The 21,372-nt window shown below is 43.9% G+C and overlaps 1 protein-coding gene across 2 annotated transcripts in view; it reads left to right on the top strand.

The window, feature by feature from the left end:
• The window catches only part of MLC1 (modulator of VRAC current 1), a 35,800-nt gene that overhangs the window by 1,294 nt on the left and 13,134 nt on the right, over positions 1-21,372 (top strand). Inside the window, exons 3-7 of one of the 2 annotated variants that reach the window (XM_077169221.1) lie at positions 1,315-1,404; positions 2,699-2,752; positions 3,187-3,288; positions 20,388-20,489; positions 20,895-20,966. In XM_077169221.1, the coding sequence (XP_077025336.1) occupies positions 1,315-1,404; positions 2,699-2,752; positions 3,187-3,288; positions 20,388-20,489; positions 20,895-20,966 (420 nt within the window). The remainder of the gene's footprint in view (positions 1-1,314; positions 1,405-2,698; positions 2,753-3,186; positions 3,289-20,387; positions 20,490-20,894; positions 20,967-21,372) is intronic. The other variant, XM_077169222.1, reaches the window with a different exon arrangement.

Raw genomic sequence — 21,372 nt, 5'->3', positions numbered from 1 at the left:
CACCATGGCGCCAGGCCAGGATACATGCCTCATGCACAGACTCGGGGGACCCAGGCTCCAAGTTTCCGCGGGATAAACAGAGACCAGCCAGGCTCCCTGATGTGGAAGCAACTCATGTGTGCAACTGGGAGGCCAATGCTGCTTACATGAGTGTCAGGGAATCAGGCCTGTGCCAGCCAGGGTCAGAGGGTCCTGGGAGCCTGCAGAGGCCCCACCCCCTCAGACACCCTCTTGCCCCCATAGCACCCGGTAGCCTGCTCAGGGCAGTCTCTCACATGCACCCGCCACAGCCCAGGCCAGATGCAGGGTAGGTGGTCATGGGCGTCCCCATGTATGTGCTGGTGCAGGTACGTGGCTCCTGAGTGCCCACTCCCCCAAGCCCCCAGGGTACCTCCACAAGCTCTTTGATGATGACTATATGTGGGGAGACTCCCCCAGGAAGGCCTTCTTATACCTCCACTCACCAGTCTTCCCTGGGCCTGACTCTGGGCTTGCACAATGCAGGGCCCTTGGACACAAGTAAAGCCATGGGAAAAACAGGGGGAGGTTGGGGGCCTGGGCTAGGGACAGCCAGGGGAGGCCTGGTTGGGTCTGGGGTGTTTGAGCAAAGACAGGGAGAGGAGTGGGGCGGGGTTGTCAGGAGAAGGGCAGTCCAGGAGGCACCCACTTGTGCAAAGACCCTGAGGCAGCGGCACACTGGGCATGTCCAAAGAGCCAGGGAGGAGAGAGCTGGTAGGACAGTGGTGGGAGAGGTGCCAGCTCCCAGGGGTGTGTGGGGCCTTGCAGGCCATGGGGGGCAGGAGCTGCCCCAGAGGGGTGCCCCTAGGGGTCTCAAGCACTGGAGAGGCATGTCAGGGCTTGAGTTTTGGAACAGTCCCTCACTCTTGTGCCAAGAATGCACCATAGACAGCAGAGATGGAGGCCAGGGGGGTAACCAGGTCCCTGGAGGGAGCCTCAGGGTAGCTGGGACACCAGGTATCTCCTGGGCCAACTCAGTTCGTGCAGGGGACCTGGAGGTTGAGATCTGTAAGTCCTGAAATCACACATGTTGGGGTGCATTTCTTGCTTTGTATTTTCAGTCCCCACTGATAAATGTGTTACAGTTCCCTGCTCTGACAGCTGGGGGAGGGCTGGGCAGTACCTAGGGTGCACCCCTCGGGGGAGGAGCTCAGGTTAGGTGGGATCCAGGCACAGGCATGCTTGTTGCTTGTGAGATGTTGGCTAACCACCTGATGTACAGACAATTGTTTCTCAACTGTCTACTCAACATGTGCATACATCAAAATTTTATCCTGAATTTATCTTGTTTTGCAGAGCTGCCTTCTGGTCACCTCGGGGTTTTCTCTCTACCTGGGCAATGTGTTTCCTTCTGAAATGGATTATTTGCGCTGTGCTGCAGGTTCTGTAAGCAATTTTCTTTAATTGTGTCTCTCTGTACAGAAGTTCGCTAGTGTGCATTTGGATGTCTTTACTGTGAAGTTTATAGGCTGCTGCCCCTTGTCTCCTCTTCCAACATTTCTTTATATGACGTTAACTTCAAATTGAAGTTACTTTTCAAATAGAATTACTTTTGGTAATTATTGATGAAGCAGGTTGGACTCTTACTCCACAAACTTCTGTGCAAGAAACGTAACTTTGGTTTCTAAAAGGCAGCCGCACCCTGCTTTGAACCCCATCCTGGGAGGGACCGAAAACCAGCCCTTGGAAGTTGGGGAGCTGCAGGCACGCCCCCCACCTGCCCCACCCCGCCCCAAAGCTCCATGCTTGTTTCTGGGACCTATATAATGTCAAGGCTGGGGGGCAGTGTCCGCTGGTTTTCCAGGGAAGGCAGCACAGCGAACTCCTGTCTGCTCCACTGTGCCCTGGTCCTGTGACTCCTGCACTCAGTACCCCGGCCAGCTCGTGCTCAGCTCTGTCCATTCCTCTCGACGGAGCGGGTCCTAAGCTGAACCCTAGAGGGCAGCTACCCTCACACCTGCCCCATATCTGCCCTACCTACCCCACACCTGCCTCACACCTGTCCCAACACCTGCCCCCACACCTGCCCTACCTGTTCCACACCCACTCCACAGCTGCCCCTCAGTCCTCCCCATCTCAGGCCCTGATCAGGGCCATCCAGGCCCAAATGTAGGAGACCGGCCTCCCCTCCCCTACCTCCCTCCTGGCCAAACTAAGTCTGTCCTATAGGCTCCGCTTTCTGCTGCTGCTCCCATGTCCCAGTGCACCGTCTCAGGCAAAAGCCACGCCCAGCTTGGCTGAGGGGGCTGAGCTGTCCCTCTCCTGCCCACCCACCCATCCACCCTCTCACGTACTCCTTGGCCCCTGGTGGCCCTGCCCTGGAAGGGCTCGGCCCCCTGCCCCCATGGGGCACTCTCCTCCCTACATTCACACATCCTCCTTTTCTTGGTAATTCTTAAATCGTGATGAAGAAGCACTTACTCTCGGCAACAGTGAGTTAAATTCTGGGCTTCCAAGGGCATCCAGCTATCATATGACTTCTTTAGCCATCAGAAACATAATTATTTTTCAGAATAAATTATTTGAGGTGCAGGGGTCTTCTCAGAGCCGAGCTGGTGGCCCAGTGGGTGCTCCAGGGTCTCTGGGGCAGCTGAGCATGCAGGTGGGCCTGGGCCCAGGCAGTGTCCTGGGTGCTCGCCCACCACTCGCCCAGCACTGGCCCAGTCTCTTTCCTTTTCAGTGCATCCCCGCGGCCGTTGTCAGCTTCACTGTTTCCAAGAGAAACATCTCTGCTGTGAGTCTGACCTCCTGTCCTTGGGCTTTGGGAGGGAGCACCTGGAGTGGGGAGCAGGAAGGTGACAGGCCCTGTGCAGGACTGATAGTCACCTGTGCAGGTGTGCACACATGGGTGTACGTATACTTGCATGTATACATGTGGTTTGTACACATGTGACTGTTTCTATGTGTGGTTGCACGTGCAAGTGTGTGCAGGTGGGGGGCTTTGCTCCACATGGCCAGGAAGCCTCAGGGTGGCCCCGGGGAAGGGTTTCTGCCCCCCCAGAGCAAAGTCCTCCTGCCCGACCCACCCTCCCGAGAGGGGCTGGGAGGGGCCGAGGTCACAGGGGCCTGCCCAGCTGCTGGCTCCAGAGGTCCCTGTCATTAGGAGTTCGATGGCCTCGCGTGTCCCTTCACTTCTTCCCACGAGCGCACCCCCTCTTTGTTTTTCAGATCCCCAACTTTCAGATGTTACTTGTCTCCACCTTTGCTGTCACAACCACGTGTCTGATTTGGTTCGGATGTAAACTTGTGCTGAATCCCTCGGCGATAAATGTGAGTCAGGGGGCAGCTTTCCCGCCTCTGAGCGCACACCTCCCCTGTCTGCGTTGGGGCTCAGTAAACCGCGTCTGTAGAATCAGAAGCAGGTGTCACTTACACAGTAACATACCTCATAGTTCTGAGTGGGACAAGCTTTGAGAATTTCACTGTGTTTCTGAAGAAAAGAATCGTCTGTCTGTAACTCTTCCATTCACTCCAGCGGATGGATTTATTGATAAACAATATTTGTAATATCTCTTTTTCACAAGAGTTTTTTAAATGAAAGGTGACATAACGCTGCCATCCATCAGTTCTGTGATGGCATTGATGGTAAGACACACTCGTTTCATTTGTCATGTAGAAATCTTGAAAAGCGTTGTCGTTTAAATTGTGTTGCCAACACAGAAAAACTCAAAGGAAACTAGGGACAGAAGATACCTCCCTTAACCTGATAGCAAATACTTCCAAAAACCTCCTAGTAGCAAATCCTGCTTTGCTCAGGGAAAGACAGTTGCCCCTGGGCCCAGCGGATCCCAGCCTTTAAAGGTGTGAGAATCCTAAAGGAAGGGAGCCCAGGTGGCTGTTATCTGCAGATGAGATGATTTTATTGCCACATAACTTGTGAATTATTAAGAGCATTTAGCAGGGTTGATGGCTATGAAAACCAAAGTGAAAATTAATTATGTTTCTAACAGCAACAGAAAAGTAGAAAGTGTAGTTTAAATAAAGATATCATGATATAGAATTAAAACTATGAGGTTCCTAGGAATAAATAGCAACAGATATGTGAGACTATTTTGTAGAGAAGTGTAAGGCATTATTGAAGATTATAACATATTTATTTAAATAAATTCTAAATAAATGGATCACTATGTCACATGCAAGAGCTGGTATCACAAGGATGAGAGGGTTTGGCTTGGTCCCCAGAGTAATGTGCTTGTGTGCAGACTCCTGCCGGCTTGGCTTGTGGGGGAACCAAAGGGCCAAGGAAGAACATGGGGGACCTGCCCACCCCATCCCAAGAATTACCATACAGCTGACCTAATGGGGCATTGTGGCCACTACACGGGCTTGATCAGGCTGCAGAGAGCAGAAAATGCCCATGCACCTGGACAGCAGGCCATGCCACATGGATAGCAGGCCACACAATGGCAGGCCATGCACCTGGACAGCAGGACATACCATGGCCAGCCATGCTAGTCAAGGCCATGCCAGCAGGCCACGCCACAGCAGGTCTTAACATGGCCAGCCATGCACATGAACAGCTGGCCACACCACTCCAGGTTCTGCACATGGACAACCAGCTATGCCACAGCGGGCCCTGCAGTTTCTGCATTGGGCCTCTGCCTCCCACTGATATGAAAATCAGCACCTAAAAGTGAAGGCATAACCAGGAGGTGCCATTCTGGCCTCATCAGGCACGAGAAGCCCAGTGGAGGTTCCAGGTTGAAGGAGGATCCTCTCCACAGAGCCATAAGAAAAGGCCAAAGAAGGCTGTGCAGGTGGAAACAAAGTGCTCCACCTCGGAGGAATCCAGCTTCTCGAGGGGGACACATAACCTCAGCCTCGTTAGGGACCAGAGAAGGAATTAAAGCCCCAGCAAGATCCCATTGCAACTGCCATGAAGCACACCCGGGTCAAGGAGGCATGTGGGCCCCAGTGCGCTAGGTGCAGGTGTGGGAAAGTGTTGGGGACTGACTGCGCTCCGTGAACCACTCATTCAGCATGATTGTGGTGCCCCACCCGGGGACACTCCCATGAAGCGGCCGGGAGAGAGCACTAGCCTCCGTGGACAGGCCAGTCTTGCACAGAGCAGGTGTCCAGTCAGTGCACAAGGAAGGTCAGACCCGCTGTGTGGCCTTGTGGAGCTTATCGAGCTGCCGCCAGGCCTGGGCAACAGCAGATGGCAGTGACCTGAAGCGGGGCAGGGCCCACGGAACATGGCATTCAGACCCCAGGTCAGTGCAGCTGCGTCTGGTGAAGGACACATGCCCGTGGGCTGCAGTGGGACCCAATGGAGGGATGGAGGGATGGGTGCAACAGGCTTCAGGGTAATGGCCAGGGATGGGCGTGGGGTGCATCTGCATTCTGCTTTTAAGCTCATCCAGGGAGATTTTTATTTTCGTCTTTTCAGTTCTAACATTACCATCTGTTTCTTGTTCCTATCGTCTGTTTCTCTGCCAAGACACTCTGTTTTTTCCATTTGTTTCAAGAGTGTCCATTGGATCACTTTTTTGGGGGTGGGGTGGGGGGGCAAGTGGGTACCTGGGCCAGGAATGACCCCGGGTCTCTGGCATGGCAGGCGAGTGCTCTGCCCCTGAACCAGCGCAGGTCACTTTCATCACAGCTGCTTTGAAGTCCTCACTGGAGTCCCCAGCCTCTTTGTACCTTGGTGCCGGTATCTGTTAGCATCATTCGAGCTGAGATTTCCCTGGTTCTTCATATGCCCAGCAATCTGGGACTGTATCCTCAACATTTGGAATATTATATTATGAGACTCTGAGTATTCTAAAAATGTGTGGAGGTTGTTGATATTTTTGTTTTACAGGTAGTCGTCCTAACTGGGTTTCGGTTGCAAGTTGCAATCCTTCCATGGCCTGTGTCTGCAATGCTAGTTCGGTTTTCAAAGCCTTGGCAATCCTGAGCTGCCCCACATGTGTCCCAGCCTGGGCCAGTCTGGGAGCTGGGCCGTGAGCCTTGGCATCCGGGGCAGACGCCTGCACGTGGGGGTTGGGGTGAGACCAGGGGTGCACCAACCAACTTTATGGCATTGATTTTAACCTCCTCCCCCTCTGCCATCTCCCTTGCATTTTTGGCTCTCCAGGGCTCCCTTTTTCGGTCTTTTGCCCAGAAATCTGGAGCTCTAGTTATCCCAGCCATGCAGTTTGCTGGATGCATAGTTGAACCCAGGGTGGGGGGCCAAAAGGAAAAGTGGCAGCCTCAGAGTGGGTGTGGGCTTGGAGTGCTGCAAGTTCTGGGCTGCTTCCCTGCAAAGCCGTCGCTTCTCACCTTTCAGAGTCCTCCATGTGCTGTGCTCAGGCTTGATAACTGTGTCCACAGAAAAACAGAAAGCATTGTGCCTGTGCAGTAGTATCTGAACACACACCCCCCATATATAATGTCTTTTTTGCCTCAAATGATGTTTCTTTAGCCTTGAAATCTGTTAAGTCAGGAATTAAGATTTGTCCTCACCTTTCCTTTGGTTCTTATTTTCCTGGAAAGTGTTTTACCACCATTTTATCTTCACCCTTTCATGCTGCTTTGAATGTATCTCTTATACTAATACGTTGAATTTCTATGTTTTGTTCATTCTGAGTATGTTTTGAAACGGAGTAGTCAAGCTCGTTTACATTTACCGCATTTACTGTTTCATGTTTTTCATTTATTCTACATTTTAAAAATATTTCTTCATCCTCTCTGAATTGTTCTCAGCTTGCTATTGGGTGTGTGTGTGGTAGGGCGGGGAGGAGGAGGTGGCGGATAGGGAAGTGGGCAGCTGCTCTCCTGTTTACTAATGTCTCAATTCTTTAAACTCATCACAATCTCTAAGGAGTTCCTCCATCCCATTGTTTTCTGCCCCACCCACCTCACAATGCACAGATGTCGTCCAGAGCTCTACTGTCCAAGAGAAATATAATGTGAGCCACACATGCAAGCCACGTTGTAAATGTTAAATTTCCTGGTAGTCACATAAATGAGTAAAAATAAACAGATAAAGTTAACTTAAATAATATATTTTGTTTAACTCAGTGTATCCGAGAATGTTATCACTTTAACATGCAATAAATTTAAAATCATTAATGAGATTTTTTTCACACTGTCTTTGAAATCCAGTGTGTACTTTACACTTAAAGCACATCTTGATTTGGATCAGCTGCATTTCCTGTATTCCGTAGCCAAATGCGGCTGTTGGGCAGTGCAGTTCTAGAATTTTAGTACTGTGTTGTTATGGACACTCACATTAGTGCTGTTTTCTCAGGACTTTGATCTTTTAGACAGCAAATAGTTTTTTTTTTATTAAATTAAAAATAAAAAAAAGACAACAAAGAAACACATTCTTAACATATGATCATTCCGATCTACATATATAATCAGTAATTCACAATATCATCACATAGTTGTATATTTATCATCATGATCATTTCTTAGAACATTTGCATCAATTCAGAAAAAGAAATAAAAGACAACAGAAAAAAATTCATACATACCATACCCCTTACCCCTCCCTTTCTTTTTTTAAGGTATTTATTTTTTATTTATGATACATAACCATATACAAACACAAACATTCTTATCATATGATCATTCTGTTCTTGCTATATAATCAGTAACTCACACTAGTGTGAGTTATATATATGTGATATATATAACTATATCACATAGTTATATATTCATCATCATGATCATTTCCTAGAACATCTGCATCAATTCAGAAAAAGCAATAAAAGAGGACGGAGAAAAATTCATGCCTACCATACCCCTTATCCCTCCGCTTCATAGTCACCAGCATTTCAGTCTACTAAATTTATTTTAACATCTGTTCCCCCTGTTATTTATTTATTTTTAATCCATATGTTTTACTTGTCCATCAACAAGATAGGTAAAAGGAACATCAGACACAAGGCTCTCACAACCATACAGTCACACTGCGACAGCCATATCATCATATAATTATCTTCGAGAAACATGGCCACCAGAGCACAGCTCCACATTTTCAGGCAGTTCCCCCCAGCCTCTCCATTACAACTTGACTAATAAGGTGATATCTATTTAATGCATAAGAATAACCTCCAGGAGAACCTCCAAACTCTGTTTGGAATCTCTCAGCCACTGACACTTTATTTTGTCTCATTTTGCTATTCTCCGTTTAAGTCAAGAAGATTTTCTCATCAAGAAGGTTTTCTCAAACCCTTGATGCTGAGTTCCAGCTTATTCTAGGATTTCTGTCCCATGTTGCCAGGAGGGTCCACACCCCTGGGAGTCATGTCCCACGTAGAGAGGGGGAGGGCAGTGAGTTTGCTTGCTGTTTTGGCTGAGAGAGGCCACATCTGAGCAACAGAAGAGGTTCTCTTGGGGGTGACTCTTAGGCCTAATTTTAAGTGGGCTTAGCCTATCCTTTGCAGGATTAAGTTTCATATGAACAAACCCCAATGTTGGGGCTCAGCCTATTACTTTGGCTGTCCCCACTGCCTGTGAGAATATCAAGAATTCTCTGCTTGTGGAAGTTGAATTTTCCCCCTTTCCATAATTCCCCCTGGGGAACTCTGCAAATACTTCCCTATTCACTGTTCAAATCGCTCTGGGATTTATTTGGGCATCACTCTGGACAAACCTACAAAATATCATGCCCTACGCAAGGTTCCAAGTACTATGCTGTTCGATTAAGCTGTCTACATAAGTTATATTAGGAAACGCACTAGTCAAAATATAAATTTTGTACCAAATAAACATTTTTTGCTTGTCTCACACATACGTTAAAGTTTTAAAATATTAATTACCATCTACTTTCAACACCCTGCATTGTTGACATTCCTTTGTTCTTCCTCATGCAGAAACATTTTTAAATTTGCACATTTAGTCACTATCATTATACACTCTAGGCATCCCTAGATTATACCATTTCAGTCTTTATTGTCTATCTTTCCTTCTGATTTCATTTGTGCCCACAGGCCTCCTCCTTCTATCATTCTCACATTCAGCTTCATTCAGTGTTCTAACCTTATTGTATTACAGTTAGGTAATATTGTGCTATCCATTTCTGAATTTTTACAATCAGTCCTGTTGCACAGTCTGTATCCCTTCAGCTCCGAATACCCAATATCTACTGTATTTCTATCTCCTGATGGTCTCTGTTACCAACTGAAATTCTCCAAGTTCATTCACTAATGTCAGTTCATTTCAGTGAGACCATACAGTATTTGTCCTTTTGTTTCTGGCTTATCTCACTCAGCATAATGTCCTTAAGGTCCATCCATGTTGTTACATGCTTCATGACTTTATTCTGTCTTACAGCTGCATAATATTCCATCGTATATATATACCACAGCTTGCTTAGCCACTCGTCTATTGGTGGACAATTGGGCTGTTTCCATCTCTTGGCAATTGTAAATAATGCTGCTATAAACGTTGGTGTGCAAATGTCCATTTATGTTCTTGCCCTCATGTCCTCTGAGTAGATACCTAGTAATAGTATTGCGGGATCATATGGCAATTCTATACTTAGCTTCCTGAGGAACCACCACACTGTCTTCCACAGTGGTTGTACCATTTGACATTCCCACCAATGATGGATAAGTGTGTCTCTTTCTCCACATCCTCTCCAGCACTTGTCATTTTCTGTTTGTATTGATAATGGCCATTCTGGTGGGTGTGAGATGATATTTCATTGTGGTTTTGATTTGCATTTCCCTAATAGCCAGGGAAGTTGAGCATCTTTTCATGTGCTTTTGGCCATTTGTATTTCCTCTTCTGAGAAGTGTCTGTTCATATCTTTTGCCCATTTTGTAATGGAGTTGTCTGTCTTTTTGTTGTTGAGTTGAACAGTCTTTTCATATATTCTGGATACTAGACCTTTATATAATATATCATTTCCAAATATTGTCTCCCATTGTGTAGGCTTTCTTTTTACTTTCTTGATGAAGATCTTTGATGCACAAAAGTGTTTAATTTTGAGGCATTCCCATTTATTTATTTATTTATTCAATGCTTGTGCTTTGGGTGTAAGGTCTAGGAAACCACCTCCTATTATAAGATTGATAAGTTATTTCCCTGCATTTTCTTCTAATGGTTTTATGGTCTTAGATCTAATGTTTAGGTCTTTGATCCATTTTGAGTTAATTTTTGTATAGGGTGTGAGATATGGATCCTCTTTCCTTCTTTTGCATGTGGATATCCAGTTCTCTAGGCACCATTTATTGAAGGGACTGTTCTGTCCCAGGTGAGTTGGCTTGACTGCTTTATCAAAGATCAATTGTCCATAGATGAGAGGGTCTGTATCTAAACACTCTTCGATTCCACTGGTCAGTATATCTATCTTTATGCTAGAACCATGCTGTTTTGACCACTGTAGCTTCATAATACACCTTAAAGTCAGGTAGCATGAGGCCTCCAACTTCATTTTTCTTTCTCAGGATACTTTTAGCTATTCGGGGCACTGTGCCCCTCCAGATAAATTTGATTATTAGTTTTTCTATTTCTGAAAAGTAAGTTTTTGGGATTTTAATTGATATTGCATTGAATCTGTAATTCAATTTAGGTAGAATTGATATCTTAACTATAATGAACACAGTATGCCCTTCCATTTATTTAGGTCTTCTGTGATTTCTTTTAACAATTTCTTGTAGTTTTCTTCATATAGGTCTTTTGTCTCTTCAGTTAAATTTATCCCTAAATATTTTAATCTTTTGGTTGTAATTGTAAATGGAATTTTTTTCTTGATTTCCCCCTCAGATTGTTCATTACTAGTGTATAGAAACACGACAGATTTTTAAGTGTTGATCTTGTAACCTGCCACTTTGCTATTCTCATTTATTAGCTTTAGTAGTTTTGCTGAGGATTTTTTTTGGTTATTGACATATAGTATATCATTTGCAAACAGTGAGAGTTTTACTTCTTCCTTTCCAATTTCGATGCCTTGTATTTCTTTTTCTTGTCTAATTGCTCTGGCCAGAACTTTCAACACAATGTTGAATAACAATGGTGATAGTGGACATCCTTGTCTTGTTCCTGATCTTAGGGGGAAAGTTTTCAGTTTTTCCTCATTGAAGATGATGTTAGCTGTGGCTTTTTCATATATTCCCTTTATTATGTTGAGGAAGTTCCCTTCTGCTCCTATCCTTTGAAGTGTTTTGAACAAGAAAGGACGTTGAATTTTGTCAAATGCCTTTTCTGCATCAATTTAGATGATCATGTGTTTTTTCTGCTTTGATTTGTTGATATGGTGTATTATATTAATTGATTTTCTTATGTTGAACCATCCTTGCATACCTGGGATGAATCCTACTTGGTCATGGTGTATAATTTTTTTTTAATGTGCTGCTGGATTCGATTTGCAGGAATTTTGTTGAGGATTTTTGCATCTATATTCATTAGAGAGCTTGGTCTGTAGTTTGCTTTTCTTGTAATATCTTTGTCTGGCTTTGGTATGAGGGTGATGTTGGCTTCATAGAACGAGTTAGGTACCTTTCCCTCCTCTTCAATTTTTTTGAAGAGTTTGAGCAGGATTGGTACTAATTCTTTCTTGAATGTTTGGTAGAATTCACATGAGAAGCCATCTGGTCCTGTACTTTTCTTTTTGGGAGGCTTCTTAATGACTGATTCAGTTTCTTTGCTTGTGATTGGTTTGTTGAGGTTGCCTATTTCTTCTCGAGTCAATGTCTGTTGTTCATGCCTTTCTAGGAAGTTGTTGGTTTCATCTACATTGTTGTATTTATTAGCATAAAGTTTTGTTCATAGTATCCTTTCATTATTTCCTTTATTTCTGTGGGGTCAGTGGTTATGTCTCTTCTTCCATTTATGATTTTATCTATTTGCATCCTCTCCTTTTTATCAACCTTACTAAGGGCCCATCAATCTTATTGATGTTTTCGTAGAACCAACGTCTGGTTTTGTTGATTTTCTTGATTGTTTTCATGTTCTCAATTTCATCTATTTCTGCTCTAATCTTCATTATTTCTCTCCTTTTGCTTGCTTTGGGATTAATTTGCTGTTTTTTCTCAAGTTCTTCCAAGTGGACAGTTAATTCCTTGGTTTTTGCTTTCTTCTTTTTTGATATAGGCATTTAGGGCAATAAATTTCCCTCTTAGCACTGCCTTTGCTGTGTCCCATAAGTTTTGATATGTTGTGTTTTTGTTTTCATTTGCCTCGAGATATTTACTGATATCTCCTGTAATTTCTTCCTTGACCCACTGGTTGTTTAAGATTGTGTTGTTGAGCCTCCATATATTTTTGAATTTTCTGGCACTCTGCCCATTATTGATTTCCAATTTCATTCCTTTATGATCTGAGGAAGTGTTTTGTATGATTTCAATCTTTTTAAATTTATTGAGACTTGCTTTGTGACCCAGCATATGGTCTGTCTTTGAGAATGATCCATGAGCACTTGAGAAAAAGATGTATCCTGCTGTTGTGGGGTGTAATGTTCTATATATGTCTGTTAAGTCTAGCTCATTTATTGTATTATTCAAATTCTCTGTTTCTTTATTGATCCTCTGTCTAGATGTTCTGTACATTGATGAGAGTGGGGACTTGAAGTCTCCAACTGTTATGGTAGATGTGTCTGTTTCTCTTTTCAGTGTTTGCCTCATGTATTTTGGAGCATTCTGGCTCAATGCATAAATATTTATGGTTTTAATGTCTTCCTGTTGAATTGTTCCTTTTATTAATACATAGTGTCCTTCTTTGTCTCTTTTAACTGTTTAACATTTGAAGTCTAATTTGTTGGATATGAGTATAGCTACTCCTGCTCTTTTCTGATTGTTCTTTGCATGGAATATCTTTTCCCAACCTTTCACTTTTAACCTATCTTCATCCTTGGGTCTAAGATGCATTTCCTGTAGACAGCGTATAGATGGTTCCTGTTTTTTTAATCCATTCTGCCAGTCTATGTCTTTTGATTGGGGAATTTAATCCATTAACATGTAGTGTTATTACTGTACAGGCAGTACTTTCTCCTACCATTTTGCCTTTTGGATTTTATATGTCATATCTAACTTTTCTTCTTTTTACCTTTACTGATAGTCTTCATTTCTATACTTTTCTCCACACCCCTCTCTCCTGTCTTTTCTTATCTGTTTCTAGTGCTCCCTATAGTATTTCTTGCAGAGCTGGTCTCTTGGTCACAAACTCTCTCAGTGAATTTTTGCCTGCAAATGTTTTAATTTCCTCCTCATTTTTGAAGGACAGTTTTGCTGGATATAGAATTCTTGGTTGGCAGTCTTTCTCTTTTAGTATCTTAAATATATCATCCCACAGTCTTCTCGCCTCCATGGTTTCTGCTGAGAAATCTATGCATAGTCTTATTGGGCGTCCCTTGTAGGTGATGGATTATTTTTCTCTTGCTGCTTTCAAGATTCTCTCTTTCTCTTTGACCTCTGACATTCTGATTAATAAGTGTCTTGGAGTACATCTGTTTGGATCTATTCTTTTGGGGATATGCTGCACTTCTTGAATCTGTAATTTTAAGTGTTTCATAAGAGTTGGGAAATTTTCAGTGATAATTTCCTCCATTAGTTTTTCTCTTCCTTTTCCCTTCTCTTCTCCTTCTGGGACACCCACAACACGTAAATTTGCATGCTTGATGTTGTCATTCAATTCCCTGAGTCCCTGCTCATATTTTTCCATTCTTTTCCCTATATTTTCTTTTGCTTGTTGGGTTTCAGATGTCCCATCCTCCAGTTCACTAATCCTATCTTCTGCCTCTTGAAATCTGACATTGTAGGTTTCCATTGTTTTCTTTATCTCTTCTACAGTGCCTTTCATTCCCATAAGTTCTGTGATTTGTTTTTCAGACTTTCAATTTCTTCTTTTTGTTCATTCCTTGCCTTCTTTATATCCTCCCTCAATTCACTGATTTGATTTTTGATGAGGTTTTCCATGTCTGTTTGAACATTCTGAATTAATTGTTTCAACTCCTGTATCTCATTGGAATTGTTGGTTTGTTCCTTTGACTGGGCCATATCTTCAATTTTTCTAGCATGATTCATTATTTTTTGCTTGTGTCTAGGCATTTAATTACCTTAATTAGTTTATTCTGGAGATTGTTTTCACTTTTTTTTAATGAAGGATTTTCGTGCTGGATGACTTTGTTGTCTATCTGTTCTTTGACATTCAGTTTGGCTTATTCTAGTCCTCTACCTTAGGTTTTGTTTAATAGATCAGAATTTTTCAGTTCTTGTTTTTTTGTTTCTTGCCCTGCCTGTGTGATACCTTTCCCTTAAGAGGGTCTACTTAGGCATTATAGACCCCAGTCAGATTTTCCCAGACCAAACTGGTCCCCTCTCAGGAGGAAAGAGTCATTTGCATCAGTTTTCCCTGACAGTGAGACCCAGTAGATTAAAAGGCTTTCCTGTGAAGTCTCTGGACTCTGTGTTTTTCCTATCCTGCCCAGTATTGCAGCGCTTGTCTGCCTGTGAGTCCCACCAGCATAAGGTGATGTGGTACCTTTAACTTCTGCAGACTCTCCCTGCTGGGGGCATGGTAGAGACAGAGGAGAGGTTGTAGGCTGGCTTTAATAGCTTCCCTTTTCAGACCCTGGTGTCTGAATTCCTTGAGAGAGTGATTCTACCTGATCTGGGCCCCACCCCTCTCCTGGGTAAGGCACAGGCTCCAGAGAAGCTCTCAAACAAGCCTGTTTCTGCCTATGCCTGGGGCAGTGGAGCCTGAGAAGCCTTGCAGTTGTATGCAAAGAGTAATCAATCTGAGAAACACAGCCACTAAAGAGAAAAAGAAAAGTCCTTTTCAGATCAGGAGCCCAATCCTCGGGTTTGCCAATCAAGAGCTTAAGTTGGTATGTTGCTCTGTGTATCTCCAGGTCCTATGTGCCCCCTCCTTTCCTGCAAAGCCCAGACCTTTTCAGATCCAAAAAAACCTGGTGTTTTTTCTTTTTTCTTTTTCCATCAGCCCTGCCCCCTCTGTGCGAGGGCGAAAACCAGCGACCTTGGCTTTTACTCGAGGTTCAGCTGAGCTGGGGGCCTATTTTTAGTAGTTAGAATTTGTTAATTAATTCCACAATTGGCGTTTGGTTGTGTTCAGCCTCTGCTGCTAGTAAAGTCTCTTTCCTTTTCCCTCTGGGAAGCAGCCTATGGAGGAGGGGCGCCGGCCACTGTGGTTTGGGGAACTCATGGTTCTGGGGGGCTTGCAGCTGGTCAAGCTGGTCCAGACTGCAGTACGCTGTGTGTCTGGTCACCAATGTGGCCCCAGCAGTTGTTCTGTACTATTCCTGGCTATTTACTAGCTGCTCTGGAGGATTAACTAAATCCCACACCTCGCTAAACTGCCATCTTGGATCCAAATTGACAGCAGGTTTGCTATGTTATATGATTACTCCTACTTTCTACCTCTTCCAACAGTCTGCTGGATTTCTCTTCTTGTGTGAATACTTTCTCCAAAAGTGTTTACAAAGCAGGTTCTAGTTTGCTAGCTGCTGGAATGCAACACACCAGAGCCAGATTGACTTTTAATAAAAGGGGATTTATTTCATTAGTTCTTCAGAGGAAAGGCAACTAACTTTCATCTGAGGTTCTTTCTTATGTGGGAAAGCAGTGGGTGATCTCTGCTGGCCTTCTCTCCAGGCCTCTGGGTTTCAACAACTTTCCCGAGGGTGATTCCTTTCTGCATCTCCAAAGGCCTAGGCTGAGTTGTGAGTGCTGAGATGAGGTATGCTGAGCTGCTTGACTGTGCTATGTTGAGCTCTCTCATTTAAGCACCAGCCAATTTAATCAAACATCATTCATTGCAGCAGGCACTCCTCCTAGCCTACTGCAGATGTAATCAGCAACAGATGAGGTTCACGTACCATTGGCTCATGTCCACAGCAACAGAACTAGGTGCCTTCACCTGGCCAAGTTGACAACTGAATCTAACTACCACACAGGTCTTTGTATGGCAAACCTTCTGAGACCACTTATGCCTGCCCCTATTTTTTATTTTTAAGTGATAAATTGGCTATATAGATAGACAGTATGTATAAATGTAGAGTCAAAGTTATTTTTCCACTAATTATTTAAGTTTATTTAAAACTTCATTGCAAGAAGAACTTTATTGTCTGCTTGCATAGAGACTTGCAGTTGAGAATTGTGATGTCAGTCTGATTAGTTTGTTTTTAGGTGATTTACTCTCATCCTTGGTATTCTTAAATTCTACACTAATAGCTTTGGGTGACAGTTTTTCTTCATCTATTCAGCTCTGTCTGTTCAGCCCTGCCTGTATGAACCTGTTCAATTTGAGTCATCTTCCTTCAACTCTACCACATTTATTCCTCCTTTTCTGTCCAACATTTTCTCCTCTCTGTTTACTCAATTTCTCTTTTCAACCATTAAGCTTTTCAAACCTATAATTGTCCTTTGGTTCTTTCTTCTTATACCTTTTCTATTATGATACTAATATTTTTTTCCCTATTTCTTTAGGATATTTACTGCACTTACTTTAAATTCTTGATTCGCTCTGTTTCAGTAGTTAAACTTGGTGAGATTTTGCTGTTGGGTTTGCTGGCTGGTTGTTTTGACCTGTGAGCTCATCTCCCTGGGTATGTCAGACACCTTACCTAGTAATGTGTTTGGGAAAAGAACCAAAAGCCAAATTCTAGTTGTTTCACCCCTCCCAGTCAGTTTCAGGAAGTGGGAGGAGATAAGCCAAGTGAAGGGGGACCCCAAGCACCACAAAGCTCTGTCCTCGACCTTTCCTCGCCACTCTGGTCAGCAGTTCTCCTTTAAAATCCCAGAAAAAGAGGAGCCCAAGAGCAGTTTCCCAGGCTTTGCGCATGGACAGTTGGGTCTGCAGTGAGTGCTTTTTGTCCTTTCTTTGCCCTGTTATGCTGGCCAGGACCTCCATTGTGGTGAGAGTGGATGTCATATTCAGCTCAACTCTTAGGGGAGCGCCCAGTCCTTTACCATTTAAGGACACCTTAGCTATCAATTTCTTTTAGTTGCCCCTTTTCAGGGTGAGGAAGAGCCCTTTGATCCCTAACTTATTATTATTATTTTTTGTATGCTGTATGGCAGGGGTCACATTTCATTATTTTTCCATGTGAATATCCCCTTATTGCAGCACCATTTGTTGATTTGGTTTGGTTTTTCTTTTGTTTGTTTGCTTGTTTGTTTGTTTGTTTGTTTGGGAACCTGACTTGTTATTTTTTGTGTCATGATTAGGCGTTGACTTTTTTTTTCTTTATCTATGAGAGGATCATGCATTTTTCCTTTTTGCTTGCTAAATAGTTAATGGCATAGGTTGGTTTTCAAATGTCAAACCAAGCTTGAAACCTAGGATGAGCCAGTTTTGGTCACGATGTTTTATCCTTTTACATATTGTCAATTTGATTTGAGGATTCTTTGCATCTAAGTTCTGAGGGGCATTGGCCTTTAGTTTTCTTCTTCTTTTGTAATGCCTTTGATTTTGGTATGAGATTATGCTGGCCTTGTAGAATGAATTGGTAAGTGTTACCTCCCCTTCAATTTTCTGGAAAAGTGTGTGCAGGAGTGGTATTTATCAATGTTTGTTAGATTACAGCAGTAAAATCCTCTAGACCTAGACTTTTGTGTGCGTGCTTGTGTGTGTGGGGGGAATTAAGTACAAATTCAATTTCTTTTACAGATACAGATTTGTTTAGTTAGCTGTATACTCTGTGTGAAATTTAGTAGTTTGTATCTGTCAAGGGGATTTGCTCATCTTTTTAAGTTGCTAAAATGTTGCCATAGGGTGGGCAACAGTGGCTCAGCAGGCAGAGTTCTCACCTGCCATGCTGGAGACCCGGGTTCAATTCCCGGTGCCTGCCCATGCAAAAAACAAACAAACAAACAAAATGTTGCCATAGAGTTGTTTGTAGCACCCGCTTATTATATCTATAGGTAATTTTTGTCATTTTTCTTTTATTCTTAATCAATCTGTTTAGTAATTTGTTTGGTCTTTTCAAAGAACCAGATTTTTGTTTCATTGATTTTTCTCTAATTTCTGTTATTTTCTACTTTACAGATTCTCTTCTGATCTTTGTTATCTATTCCCTTATACTTACTATGGTTTAATTTTCTCTTATTTTCAGAGTTTCTTAAGACAGAAGCTTAGGTCATTTATTTAATCCTTCATTTTTTCTAATGAAAGCATTTAATACAATAAATTTTATAATTACTTCTTTAGTTGCATCCCACAAATTTTGCTGTTTTCATTTTTAGTCAGTTCAAAATATTTAAAATATTTCCTTGTGATTTCTTTTTCGACTCATGCTTTATATAGAAGGAAATAACATTTTCTTAAGGTTATTTCCAAATATTTGGGGATTTTTTTCACACTTGTTTTTGTAACTGATTTCTAATTTAATCCTTTTGTTTTAGAGGATGTACTTTGTAAGTTTATAATTCTTTTAAATATGTTAAGACTAATTTGACATATGGTTTATTTTGGTAGGTGACCTGCATGCACTTGAGAAAAATGAATATTCTGTTGTTGGGTGGAATGCTCTATAATTGTCAGAAACAAAAATTGATAGTATTTTCTTTCCACTTGTCCAGTTATTGAGAGTGTAGAATTGAATTCTCCAGCTACAACCGTGGGTTTGTCTCTTTTTCCTTGCATTTCCATCAGCTTTTGCTTCATGTAGTTTAGGGCTCTGTTTTTAGGTGCATAAACATTCAAGATTATGTCCTTTTGATGACTTGAACCCTTTATAATTATGAAATGATTTTCTTCTCTGTGATATTCTTTATTCTGAAACCTGCTTTTATGTCAATATAATCACTTCAGTGTCTTTTGACTAGCATTGCATGGTGTACCATTTCCTATGCTTTACTTCTAATCTATTTGTGTCTTTATAATTTAAGTGTATTTCTTGTAGCAACATATTGAGTCCTTTTTTAAATTCAATCTGACAATCTCTGACTTTAAAATGATGTATACCAATCATTTCCATTCAATGTACTTATTGATATGATTGGAATCTTTATCTCATGTGTTTCATAGTTTTCATATCTGTTCTTTTTTAAAAAAATAATTCATTTATTTATGTTTAATTGTGGTAAATATGCATAATATACAAAACATTTTAACCATTTTAAGTGGATAATTCCTTGGCATGAAGTACATTGACGATACTGTGTAACTTTCACCATTACCTATTTCCAGGCTCTTTTCATCATCCCAAACCAAAACTCAGACTCAGTTAGCAATAAATGAGTTCCCTTGTCCTGCTGTTTCTGGTAAACACTATTTTGCTCTCTGCATTTATGAATTTGCTTATTCTAAGTATTTTATATAAAAGGAATCATATACTACTAGTCCTTTGTGTCTAGCTTATTTCACTCAATGTGATCACATCTGCTGTTTGGTTCTTTTCTCCTTTTATTTCCTTCCTCTGGAGAAACTGAGTATTTTTAGTGACTCCATTGCTCTCCCTGTTGTGCTATTTGGGATTTATTTGAAGAGGAACAAGGAGCCACTGAAGGGCTTTATAGGATTCACGTTGATGAATAATGGAGAGTGCCGTGGGGAGAAGAAGCAGGGTGGGGTGGGGGGCATCTGGGTGAGGACGGGCACCTCGTCTGCCTGCAGACCAGGTGTGGAGGGAGAGCTGTCTATGGCCCCCTCCTCCTGGCACATGCATGTAAACAGGGGAGAACCTAGCTTCCGGCTGAGCAAGGAGACAGGAGTGGGCGAGACAGATGCGGCTGCAGGTGCAGGTGGGCTTGCTATGTGTGCGAGGGAGGGCCACCGAAGGATCACGGCCACAACTGGTCTGGGCGGAAGGGCATGTGTGGGCCTGTGACATGGTGAGCCAGTGGGGAGCAAGGGGCCTGGCCCCCAGGCTGTGCTTGCAGGGGAAAAGGGGGTGCGCCATGCTGTACCCAAATGTCTGTCAGGGATTGGGAAGGCAGAGTTGGGGAGCCTGGGGCCAGTGGTGCTGAGGTCAGAAGAAGGATGGTGGGTCTGGGGGGGCACATGTGGGGCGTGAGGAGCGTGTGTCCATAGTATGGGTCTGGGCTTGGGCTTATGGCCCCTTGAGGCCTCTGGCCGGGATCAACGTCTCTTTAGTCATGCCACGCGAGGGCCACACCGTCCACTCTCCCCTAAGCTCACACGGGCACCGGCCCCACTCTCACCGGGTGCAACAGCTGTCCTGCCCCCGCTGGCCCCTTGACCCCTTGACATGAGAGGGTGCAGCGGGCTGTGCAGGGATGAGCCTGGCTCAGCTCAGATGGACTCCTAAGTTGGGCCTGTGCCCCTTGTGCCGTGCCGCCGCTGTGCCCTGAGCTGGGCACATGTTACAGAGCACAGACACGGACCAGGGAGCTGCAGCAGAGACCTCCTGCCACCAGGGGCCCCGACCTCTAAACCAACTGGGGGCCCACGCTCTGATAAGTGCGAATAAAGCCGATTTCTAAGAAAATAAACCTTTTCTCTCTTTTTTGCAGATAAACTTCAATCTGATCCTGCTGCTTCTGCTGGAGCTCCTCATGGCCATCCTAGTCATTGTCTCGGCACGCTCTGGCGAGGATGGCAGCCACAGGAAGGAGGTGGGGCACGCCGCGGTGGGAGGGGGTGCAGGGTACGCATCACCCCAGAGTGGGGTGCATCTGTCTCTCAGCTGAGCCCCTAGCTGGCTGCCCTGGGGAGGCAGGGTGGAGGCGCTGTACAACCTTGCCCATGCGTACAGGTCCATTTGGATGGTCATCCCCTGCAGGTCACCCAGTGAGGCCATGTCTGCTAAAGATGTCACCTGGGAACTGGGGTTGGGTGGGGGGTGGAGAGTCAACGCATTTTTGTATGCAAAGCAGACGCCTGTGTCCAAACTTCTGCTCCCAAGCTGGATGTCCCTGGGCTGCTCTCCCAGGGTGGGGTCTCAGGACCCCTGGCCACGAGGGCTGGATGGAGCACAGAGCACCCCCCCGTCCCCCCACCTTGTGTTTTGCCCCCTTTAGGGCTCCATATCTGACAGCACCAACATCTCGGAAGAAGTAACCTTTCCTGCGCGGGTCCTAAAATCCTATTCTGTAAGGACAACCTTGCATTTCCTTCTCTTTATGTTATTTTATTCTTACTTCTGAGGGGATGTGTGCATAGGCTGTATTAAATGGCCAGATGTATTCACCAGGATAACTAGGACATGCTGTGTGAAGGGTGCATGGAAGATTCGGAGACTCGTCATTTCAACCCATTTAGGATAAATCTCCAGTCATTATGGGTGGCAAAATTCTTCATGTTAAGAGGTGCCAGCATTGGGTGGTTGAGGGGGCTGAAGGCAGGGTGGAGCTTTGGTGCTGGCGGAGCTGCCCTGGATTCTGAGGCACAGCCCCGCCCCCCTCAAAGGTGCCTTGTTCAGGGGTACACTGTGGGCACACTGTCTTGTTAATTGTACCCTTACCCTCTCCTTCATCTTTTGTTTTCTTTCTCTACATG

The sequence above is a fragment of the Tamandua tetradactyla genome, chromosome 7, assembly GCF_023851605.1.
Source record: "Tamandua tetradactyla isolate mTamTet1 chromosome 7, mTamTet1.pri, whole genome shotgun sequence".
Classification (NCBI taxonomy): domain Eukaryota; kingdom Metazoa; phylum Chordata; class Mammalia; order Pilosa; family Myrmecophagidae; genus Tamandua; species Tamandua tetradactyla.
This window is presented reverse-complemented; position numbering and strand designations above follow the sequence as displayed.